The 12,447-nt window shown below is 34.0% G+C and overlaps 1 protein-coding gene across 1 annotated transcript in view; it reads right to left on the bottom strand.

The window, feature by feature from the left end:
• The window catches only part of LOC106876909 (carbonic anhydrase-related protein 10), a 1,209,344-nt gene that overhangs the window by 578,904 nt on the left and 617,993 nt on the right, over window positions 1–12,447 (bottom strand). The window contains exon 3 of the mRNA XM_052965551.2: window positions 3,037–3,173. Coding sequence (XP_052821511.1) covers window positions 3,037–3,173 — 137 coding nt within the window. The remainder of the gene's footprint in view (window positions 1–3,036; window positions 3,174–12,447) is intronic.

Below are 12,447 nucleotides of genomic sequence, written 5' to 3'. Positions count from 1 at the left end.
CGAAACACACCTATATTAGCATGTAAAAAGGATATGTTGTATTCGTATTGCGAAATTTACGTAAGTTTTATGAGTTTCATATTGGAACAATGATACAAGTGATAAATTTAGATGAAAGCATGTTTGAAGGCAACACTAAAGATGACCATTATGGAATACATCATTGTTACACGATTTAAATTTATGACCCTCGGGAAGAACACGGCTATTGTTCAATCATAAATCAAGCACAGATCGAGATGAATCCTTTGGCACATGAAATGCTACTAGAAGTTTACTAGCCTCCTTCAGCTGGACAATAGATGCTTAGTACAAGATTTTAACGATGACCTGAGAGTGAATTTAATCGTTGACGAAGAGGGTCTATGTAACCGGTTCGAATTTGGCTTGTTTCTGTCGTTAAAATTAACCTTTTTCTTTTAGCAATTCATTAAAAAATTCTTTTTTTAAAATATTTTTGCTTGTTTCAGTCATCGGAATGCTGCAATGCTGGAGTACCACTTTGAAGGGTTTAGTAGAATAAAATCGATCCCAGTACTTATTGTTTTGAAGTGTGATTCTTATTCTATGCGTCTCATGGGACGAGGGTTTACGTTTCGCCAGCGTACACAAGACAACATCGATTGCAAGCGGTGGAGGGCAACAAACATATGTACAAATCCATACACACACAAACACACACACACACACAGACACGCACACACACACTACAAATACACACACAAACAAACATATATGTATATATATATATATATATATATATATATATATATATATATATATATATACATATAAAACGCGCTTCTTTCAGTTTCCGTCTACTAAATCCATTCACAAGGAATTTCGTCGGTGCGGGGTTATCATTTGCCCAAGGTAACACGCAGTGGGACAGAAGCCGACACCATGTAGTTGGAAAACAAACTCTCTAGCCTCACAGAAAACTTGTGCCAATAAATGTTCTTTATATTTATCATATACTCATTAACCATCACTCACCCGTCAAACAATTACTGTCAAGCGACTGTGGGAGCCAGCTTATGTTCAATGAAACACAATAAAGTGGTTGTGATTGAACTAATTATAATTTATACTAGATTTATAATAAATTTTCATTAGTTGATCAATAAATATTTCTAAGAATTCTAACACTTCCATCTGTCCAACACCTGCCAGTTCTCCCATCTGTATACGGGGTGGCTATATATCCTGCACTGGAATCATGATTAAGTAACATCTACTTCGTTGGACTGGCTATCGTATGTCAGTTGTGGACGATGGCAAGCCATACTATATTACTCACACCCGAATAAAAGAAAGCACCAATGTAACAACGTGACGTTAATATGGATGCTAAACGAATAATTACATCATTTACATTATTTGCATTTGTTGGATATTTGTTCTCATCTTCTTTGTTGCTATTCACAACGTTTCGGCTGATATACACTCCAGCCCTCATCAGGTGTCTTCGGGAAATTTCGAGCCTGAGTTCTCATTCCTAAGGTATTTTTTCGATGTTGTTGTTATTATTATTATTATTATTATTATTATTATTATTATTATTATTATTATTATTATCATTATTATTATTATTATTATTATTATTATTATTATTATTATTATTATTATTATTAATATTATTATTATTATTATTATTATTAATATTATTATTATTATTATTATTATTAATATTATTATTATTATTATTATTATTATTATTATTATTATTCAGGTCACAGCCAGGAATCGAACTGGGAATCTTGAGGTTAGTAGGCTGCTATCTTAACCACTATGCCCACGGGCATATGGCGTAGTGGTTAAGAGCCCGGGCTACTAACCCCAAGATTCCGAGTTCGATTCCAATAATAATAATAATAATAATAATAATAATAATGATAATAATAATAATAATAATAACAACAACAACAACACCATTGAAAAATACCTTAGGAATGAGAACCAGGTTCGAAATTTTCCCAAGACACCTGATGAAGCCTGGAGGGTATATCAGTCGAAACGTTGTGTTAACAACAAACAAGATGAGGACAAATATACCTCACATGTAAATAATGTAAATAATGTACATAATTCCTCATCTCTTAAATATAGCGCTGAAAAATTACTGGAATGAAATATGAAAAATTGTGGCATAAATATGTACAATGTAGAATACTCTGGAAGAGTGTCACAAATGATGGAGTAGATAACCTTCGACACAACATGAATTGTACACTTCTATGATAAATGCCAGTTAGAAGCAACTCGAAGATACACATATGGTACCGTTCATCACGCAAGACGAAATATGCTTGTCAACAACTCCACTTGAAACTTTTGCATTGATCTGTAAAGTGACGTGGTGGTGGATAATTTTGTTTGACGCAGAAGAATTCCTAGCGAAGAAGAAATGCATGGAATTGCAGATCACTTTATTAACGTCTAACTGACTACTCCTCAATTAATATCGTTATCAGAAAATCTTGGAATAAAAGTTTCTTATCCGCGATTAAATATATGCTCATATACGCGCTTAACCTTATGAAAAGGAAATTAGTGCAACATCATGTTCCGTAACAGCAAATAACAATCGTTAAAAGAAAAAAGAACACTTGGACTATATAGGTCATTAATGCGCTGTTCATTGTGGGCGTTGCACTTATTTCCTTTGTTAATTTGTCGGTTTATAATGAAAATAAAGAGAATTACTAAAGAGTAAATTGGAGATTATAAAATTGTTTCGTAGTTATTCTGTTTCCCGCCTCACTACGATTTCTTCTACTTTTGACATTTGCATATAGTTGAAATGATTATTTATTGCATCGTATTCATTCGATTAGAAGCCGAACGTCTTTTGAACAAGAAATTAACAAAGCATTTCAATACCAATATAAAAATCCATATATTTATTTCTGACGAGATTAAATCACATAATTTTGCTAAGATTCCAGTCCATGGCGCCTTGTAATTGATTTGCTGGAAATTGGATTATATTACAATCTTTCACTTCGTCATTATAGAAAGGTATGTTGCACTTACCATGTTGCCGTCAATCTTCAAATTTTCTAGTTGTGGATCATAGAGCAACGTACCAGGATCAATATTAATTGGTGACTGATTTCTTCCTTTGTTACATAAACTCCATTCCAGGTTTAAAAGACCCCAATAGCTCGGCCCTAAATGAACAGAAGAAATTTAACAATATTAATAAAACAGTTTTTTTTTTGTGGTATATTCTGATCATTAGTAAGTATAACATCGTCGGGCAAATGCATGTGGTAAATAACAAATAAGAATGATATTAAACAAATGAGGTACTGAAAGTAAATGTTTTACGAGAATATACTTTTATTTGGCCGATGGCGAAAACTGGATTAGAATATCAACAGGAAATGTACTAATGAGGCAGAAGTTCGGCTGAAGCGTGTTAGTAGCTGGGAGCCAGGGATCATAAAAGTATTTTACTTTGTGCTAAACATCCTAATTTGTCTATGAAACAATTAATATCTTGAAATTCTCTCATCACTACTTTCCAACTTCCTAAAATTTTTTGTGACTGCTTTGGTTTGCGGGAGGTTACTTGTGATAAATCGAGAATTAATGCTATGTCGTATTCAGTAACCACCTTGAGATGCCAGACTTTTTCGACTTCAAAGAGCAAATCTTCATAATTTCTGAGCTTGTTAATATTATTTTATTGCAATATTATGATCACAAGGGATACTCATCCAATCAATAAGCAGATTTGATTTCTTTTGGTCTTTTACCACAATATACTTCTTATTAACTTTAATGGGTCTCTCACTTTGTACAGAAAAATCTCAAAACATCGTTACATTTTCTTTCTCAGTTACAGCCTCGGGTAGACACACACTACTTTTCAATAGTTTTGATTTAATAATACTGACATATCAACCAGTGCATTTAATGGTCTACTTCTTTATGTTTTCGTTTATACTCTACCTTGTACTAAAATTTCACATCCAAACATTAAGTGGGCCACAGTTTTTGTCTCATCATTGCAGAATCGGCACTTTGGATCTTTTCATTATATATGCTTTGTGGTATCTGGCTAATACACTTTTATCTTGAGCAACTTCCATGAAGCTTCACGTACTGCTTTTAACCTTAAGTTTCGCAGCCAGCAGTGGCTGTGCCTCTGGTCAACATCATCTGCTGTGCTACAAGCTACATATTTGCTAAGCAGAGGTTTCTGTTCTTACCTAGCAGCCAATTGTTCAAGCGTATTTTTCTTTGCCATTAATGTTGCTTTCTTTGCAAGAACATGTGTTATATTTACTCGCAGCTATCCAGCAAGGGCATCACTCGTGAAATCAATAGCAAGTTTTTGCTTTACTTCAAGATAGAATGAAGCTTCTTACGCCTCTCATAATTTTTAACGTATTTTAACACCCAGTCGCTAGAAGTGTGAGGGCGTTTGAGCCGTTCATTTGTAGTGGTTTTATAAGAAATATCAAATTGGAGCAAACGTCAACCTCCCTGAGCTCTGAGAAAGTGAAGACAACCCACACCTGCATTTGGACGGTGCATCTTTAATCTTATGCCAAATATTCTATCAATTTTTTTCCTTTTACTGTTTATACCAGTTAAAAATTTGGAAGGTATAAGTAACAACTGGATCTGTGAAAATATTCATTGTTATCACCTTGTTGGGTGCATTGAGCTAAGATTTCAGAAGTGCTCGTACTCTTCTATCTGATGCATGCATGCTGAATTCCACAGCATCAATTTATATTTATAAGTATTTATAATTTTGCTCCTGCTCAATTGTTTTATAAATGTTTCAACATCTAACTAGATTCAATTTGACTTCATCAATTTCCCTTTCTTGGAAGTACTCTTGACAAAGTTATCAAGACTACACTCCATCCCGATGTCACCATTGAATGCTTCCACAGAACGTACAAGGCCTTCAAGTCCATTATTTCAAAGCGGTTGCCATAAATTTTTAAGTCATTCATCTAAAATAGATGTTTCTTTTTCTAGTCCTCAATATCAGGACGTAGCCAAAGATTTGGAGATTTGTAGTCATTGGTGTACTTGAGCCAACACACAAACTGCTATCTAGACTGAAGGAGACACGATAACATTCTTGCAAACTAAATCAGTATGTAAAAAATAATAATAATAATATTAATAATAATAATAATAATAACAATAATAATAATAATAATAATAATAATAATAATAATAATAATAATAATAATAATAATAATAATAATAATAATAATAATAATAATAATAATAATATTAATAATAATAATCATAATAATAATAATATTAATAATATTAATAATAATAATTGTAATAATAATAATAATAATAATAATAATAATAATAATAATAATAATAATAATAATAATAATACAGAATAGACAGCATATCAGAAAGTGATAAACGCAAAATCTGTGGACAAAACGGTGCAACCGTATGACATATTACCACCCAATGTACGCCACTAGCCCAGAAGGAATATAAGAGACGTCACAACAATATAGCCAGGCTTGTCCATTGGACACTTTGCAACAAGTATAAACTTGGCTGATAATTAGCTTGAAGGACTACTACATACTATGGAAGCATTCAGTGATGACGCTGGGATGGAATTTGGTCTTGGTAAATGTGCCAAGGCCATTTTCTACTAAGTGAAACTGAATACCTCATGTTCAGTGCTGTTGGATGTTGACACAATCATAAAAGAACTCGGAACATAAAACGAACAAACTGATAAATACCTCGGAATAAATGAGGGCTCTAACATTCAACATGCAAGTATCAAAAAGATCAGGAAGCAGTGTTACAGAAGAGTTCGAGTAGTCCAAGAATCCGGGTTAAATGCCCGTAACAATGTAATAGCTATACATTCCTTATCAGTTGATTTTGTTATTTACAGTTTCAATGCGTTAAACTGGAATATGAACTAAATAAGGAAGATTGACGGGAAAATCCATAAACTGCTAACTTGCAATAAGATGCACCTCCCAAAAGCAGACGCAGATCGTCTTTACCTACCCAACGCTCAAAGATGTCGAATCTTGATCCAGTTTGAAATCTCGTACAAAACCACAACAATTTGACTGGCAAAATATCTTGAAACTTCTAACGATTGGATGCTAAAGCTCGTTGAAGACCATAAAAGACGTACGTAAGAAGCTTCTTTATGAAGGAGAGCAAAAAAATTTCAAATGAGTTTATGCATAATCCTCAGGTGGAACAGCATGAGGAAAGTGCAGTAACTGTAATTGCAAAGAAGGTGAACTCAATAACAAATAAAAATGCGCTTGAGCAGGCTGATAGGTGGGAACAAAAGCCTCTGTATGGCAAATTTGTGGCCCGTAGCAAACAAGCTGACGTAGACCAGAAGCACACACATCAGTGGTTACGGAGCGCATGGCTAAAGGTAGAGAGTGTAGGCTTTATTTTGGCTGCCCAAGATTATTAACCCGGAACTATCAAGCTAATGTGTTGAAAAATGGTGTAGTCCCAAATCGCCGATAGTACAACGATGGAATAGAAATAGTCAACCACCTAATCTCTGAATGGTAGGTTTTAGCACCTAGAGTACAAATCAAGACATAACAGAGTTGGTCAGTATCTATACTGGATAACGTGTCGGAATTATAAAATTAAAACTGCTGACAAATAGTACAAGCACCACTTTGAGGCTGTAACTGATGGAGAAAATGTAATTATTCTTTGGGACTTTCAAGTATGTGGAGATGGGAGCATCAAGGCAATTAAACCAGATATTGTTGCGTAAGACAAAAGCAATAAAGTCTGTTTCTTGATTGACACGCACATATCCTTTGACCATAATATATCAGCAAAAGAATTTAATAAACTGAGAAAATAAAAAAGATCTACTAATCGAAATCGAAAAAATGTAGAATCTCAAGACTGTAACAATACCAGTGATTGTAGGGGCACTTGAAATGATCAAAAAGAAACTGATGATTATTTAAGAATAATCCCTGGCCTGCCATCCATACAGGAAGTGCCAATGATTGTCTTAACTGGTACATCACACGTATTGAGAAGAGTATTGTCAATGTGCACTTTCTTTCCTTTTACCCCCATTTATTTTATTTGTTTACTTTTCTATTTTTTTATTTTCCCCTTTTTTCTCTGTCTTCCCCCTTTTCTCTATCACATGACTCTGTAAATGAACAATCTGATGTGCTTGTTTTAATGGCCTACCAATGTACACTATACGTTTCTCTGCCCCAGGTGTCAGGAAGAAAATAAAATAGAAAGATAAAGGAAAATGCTAATGAAAATAATAATAACAATAATAACAACCACAACAGCAACAACAGCAACAACTTATGTGGGTAGCGGTTATACACAATCTCTCAATAGCCTTCCAAATGCTTAAGACTGGGAAGATTTTCAGGGCGGACTTAAGCACCTTAGAATCTATTGAAAGCTTGTGGATCCCTAAGGTTACAGATAGTAATCTGCTACAAACTTAAAATAGACCAGGAAGAAGAACGAACCTAAGTCAAAGTAACAACAACAACAACAATAACGGTTGCAAATTGTGCCACAACGTCTGCATTTTGGGGGGAAGGATTAAGTCAATTACATCGACTCCAGTATTTCACCGGTGCTTATTTTATCGACCCCGTAAGGACGAAAGCCATAATCGACCGTCGACCTCAGCGAAATTTGAACTCAGAACGTAAGAAAGGATAAAATGCCGCTAAGCATTTTGCCCGGGGTGCAAATGATTCTGCCAGCTCGCCGCCTTAACAACAACACCAATACTACTACTACTACTACTACTACTACTACTAATAATAATAATAATAATAATAATAAATGCTCTCATGCAGTACCAAGCAGTGACTCATCTTAACTGATCGGAAATATTATCATGCACATTGTCTTATCTTGGTATAAAAGATGGGCCACAGCAACCTACTGTTATCTTTTTTTCAATAATAATTTCCTTTCCATGTAGATATATTAAAGAAATATATTTATAAGAGAGCCGAAACGAATAACGTTGGAAAGAGTATCTAAATAAAAATATTCATTATCGTAAGATGATACATCAGTTAATATCTGTATCCATAGAAGAACTAATATGAACGTAAGTCGAAACTGTTTCGAAGTGGAAAGTAAATACAAATACACATTAGTCTACGAACACATTGAAACCCATTGAGAAGAAACAAACTGATATGAACTTATATAAATTATTGAGATCTAATAATAAACCAAGTTTCAGAAATATTTTGAAAATGTGTATTATTAATCAGATAATGAAATATCAGATTCCCTCAATAAAACATGTGTTTAAAACCACTCTTTGTATCAAATATAGATAAAGTGTAGAGAAAGGTTTGATTCTTGCATTGTATATCTTTATTCACTGTTTATTTCTGATGAAAGCTGCAACTATGATGTGACATTCTGGAAATCCGCAATGTATTTTCATTCTAGTTCCTCGTCATGTTGCTGCATGATCAAGTTTTCCACCAAACGCTATGGATTTGCGCAATAGATTCTGTATAAATAGCATCTAAAACCCTTTTTATATACCGTGCGCGTTAATTGGTTCTTATAATGAAAGGGATTAATTGGAACTCTTCTCTTTTTTTTAGCGGTGTCACCTATGTGCTTCCGAAGAAGTTGTTGTCTTCCTATAAAAGTACAAACCTCTAATGTAACTCTTCTAGTTATTATTTACCCAAATAAATGTGAACACATTTTTATAGTGTATAGTCGTAACCTCCGAAGAAAAATACAGCTGCTTGCATTTAATATACTGTTTGCTATAAAGTTAAATATGCAAACTGTTCTGTATATGAATCTTTATTATATTATCCATGTATAATATTCTACTTTTCTGTAGAAATAATTTCATTTTCTCTTCGCTAGAGGTTTATATTTTCAGTTTCGTATTTAAAATCGTAATTGGCTTTTAGTTTGATATTCGGTATGGTAAGTCAGTTTTCTAATAAATATTTTGAATTTCAAAATCTACGGTGTTTATATATGAAATGAGAAACTCCATACAAGAGAATGAAATAAATTTCAATACATATTGTGGCTGGAGTGTCGATTATTTACATTTACATTTACGTTTCAGCTGATATGCTCTCCAGCATTCTGTAGGTGTCTTGTGGAAATTTCGAACCTGCGCATAGGCATATTGCGTAATGGTTAAGAGCGCAGGCTACTAACCCCAAGACTCTGAGTTCGATTGCAGCCAGTGATCTGAATAATAATAATAATAATAATAATAATAATAACAACAACATCTAAAAATACCTTAGGAATGAGAACCAAGGTTCGAAATTTCCCCAAGACACCTAATGAAGGCTGGAGGGTACATCAGCCGAAATGTTGTGTTAAAAAGAAACAAGAAGAGGACAAATATATGGCAAATGTAAATAATGTAAGTAATGTTCATAATTCCTCATCTCTTAAATATAGAACTGGAGTGTAAAGTCAGTGAAAGCCGTACAAATCCACCTATGTCTAGGGATGAAAATGTTTAGAATATCCATCTCAACTTCGTCGTATTTCCATGCAAACCATCAAAGCTAGACTCCCGCTCTCGCTTTTATCAATACAAAGTTTCATCGTTACGTCTCCAGTACTGCAGATTATATAAATTAACTAAATGATAAATTTCAGTAAGTGTACAACTATTAATTTGTAGCTGCTTTATTACCCGGTATTACGAAACCTTACAACAGTGCCCTAAAAGAGAAAGGTATTCTTTTTGACTTGTTGGACCGTCTTTCGTTCCCAAGGTTCCCACTATATGTAGATGACCAAAGTTCAATTAATTATTTGATTATCGCAATTCCCTTATTGTATCACATGTATAAATTCTCTCTGATAAGATAAACGACAATCAACTATTCTATTGTTAGTTTAGAACCTTGTAGAATAAAGTGAAGATTATTTGCAACAGCAACATTTCAGAGAGAGTTGATAGGAAATTTCGTTCTCATTAATTGTTAAGTAGTGAAAACTCGACAGTTCTGTGCCTTACTCATCGTCTGTATGAAAGCAGATACACTGATCGGTCTATTAAAAAAATTTTCAGTAATCGCTACATGTTCAGAACCTACACAGAAATATTATTATTCTTTTCTACTCTAGGCACAAGGTCCAAAATTTTGGGGGAGGGGGCCAGTCAATTAGATCGACCTCAGTACGCAACTGGTACTTAATTTATCGAACCCGAAAAGATGAAAGGCAAAGTCGACCTAGGCGGAATTTGAACTCAGAACGTAAAGACAGACGAAATATAGCTAAGCATTTCGCCCGGCGAGCTAACGTTTCTTATTTCTTTACTGCCCACAAGGGGCTACAAACAGAGGGGACAAACAAGGACAGACAAACAGATTAAGTCGATTTTATCGACCCCAGTGCGTAACTGGTACTAATTTAATCCACCGCGAAAGGATGAAAGGCAAAGTCGACCTCGGCGGAATTTAAACTCAGAACGTAGCGGCAGACGAAATACCGCTAAGCATTTCGCTCGGCGTGCTAACGTTTCTGCCTGATCGCCGCCTTGGAAATATTATTGTTGACTGATCATTTGGAGTGTAATGTGAGCATAGGTATCATGTAATATGTATCAGAATTTAGCACCCCGGACACGGTAGTTTGATACTACGTAAACGTCGCTGAACCGAGTATCGCTGAAATGATTCCAGTGAATCCACGAATATTTAACGAATATTTATTCAAAGTTAACAGATTAAGCAAACAATATCATCGACAAAAAATATTTCAAATTCATATCCATAATAACTATATTTTGCAACTGGAAATTTCTCAAGGAATAATTTATCTTGTCATTTGAATTTGACATTAAATGATTATCTAAGCCATAATTTATTATTAAACACTAGAAAATGAAATCCATCTAAATGAGGAATATTCAGCATCGTCAAAACAGCAGAAAAAAATCAAATATAAAATTTAGTAAATATAAGCAAAATACAAGTGTCCGTATTCTTCTAAAATGCAAACTGTGTGAGTGGAAGGTGAGTATGAATTAAATGTATTTCTCGCTTACTTCTTCCTAGATATATGCTACTCATCAGTAATGTACGAGAATACTTTAATTTATAAATGATATATAAACTGTCTTCAAAATGCTTATATGTTGTGGTTTACTGTGGACACTGGCTCAGGAACAGCACGGGAAACCCATGCGTGTAAAACACGCTTCCAACTTTAAAACGCATAAGTACGAATAGGAAATGACTGGCATTAGATAGACAAGGTATTAGCAGATATAACATGCGTGTAAAGAAGTGTAACGGCAAACACTACAAAGCTAAAACAGTCAATATATTACACAAGCGTTTGAATATATTTAGTTTTTAAATAAAATTAAATCATTTCAATATTTCACTTTTAATTTAAGAATTTAAATTTTACTATGTTTTAAGATATCCGAGATAATGGGATATGATCATTTAGCAATAAGAACAGCAACAACAATAACAATAAGGATAAGGATAACGATAATAATAATAATAAACAAGAACAATAATAATCATGGTTTCAAGGTTATTAGTTCCGGGAAGGGGCATTGTCGGTTACATCGAGTTACGCTGGGGCTGTAACAGTGGGAGAAAATGTAACTGTCCATTGAGACTTTCCAGTTTGTACAAGCCGGAACATCAAAGCAAAAACCATATATCGTTGTGAAAGACCAAAACAATAAAGTCTGTATATTGATTGACATGAGCATACCCTGTGATCATATCTCGGGAAAAGAGTTTGGTAAGCTAAAAAAATATAAAGAATTGCTCATCAAAATCAAGAGACTGTTACAACAGCAGTGATTGTAGGAGTACTTGGAATGATCAAAAAAGGAACTGTAAATTATTTAAGAATAATCACTGACTTACCATCCGTACAGAAAGTGCAAAAGATTGTCTTAACTGGTACGTCACACGCATTGAGAAGAGTATTGTCGCTGTGAATTTTCTTTCCCTTTTTCCCTGTTATTTTCTTTGTTTACTTTTTATTTGCGAAAAAGAAGAACTGAAACTGATACGTAGAAGTTTTCTCCGGTGTTCTTTCAACAACATAAAATAGATACGTTATGACTGAGGAAAAGATGTGATGAAGCGCGTAATAGGGGAAAAAGACAAGTATAAAATTCACAAGGAGCACTCAGAGAGATGAAGAGAAACCACTGCATGGTTAATTCTGGAGAGCTACTGAAGAAGTATATGGAATGAAAATCAGATCTTGGTTAAAAAGGGGCAATTAAAAAAGAATCAGAAAGTCATATCATAGCAACCTAAGATCAAGCGATAAGAACAAACAACTTGAGAAAAATATATATATGGAGAGAAAGTGTCAGAAAAATGTAGAACATTGTGACGGAATGCCTCAAGGTGCAACAGGAAGAGTACAAGAAATTGAGGTACGACCAGGTTG

Source organism: Octopus bimaculoides, chromosome 2 (assembly GCF_046866305.1).
Source record: "Octopus bimaculoides isolate indiv1 chromosome 2, ASM4686630v1, whole genome shotgun sequence".
NCBI classification, from domain to species: domain Eukaryota; kingdom Metazoa; phylum Mollusca; class Cephalopoda; order Octopoda; family Octopodidae; genus Octopus; species Octopus bimaculoides.
The sequence above is the reverse complement of the archived record's forward strand: the minus strand, read 5'-3'. Positions and strand labels throughout refer to the sequence as shown.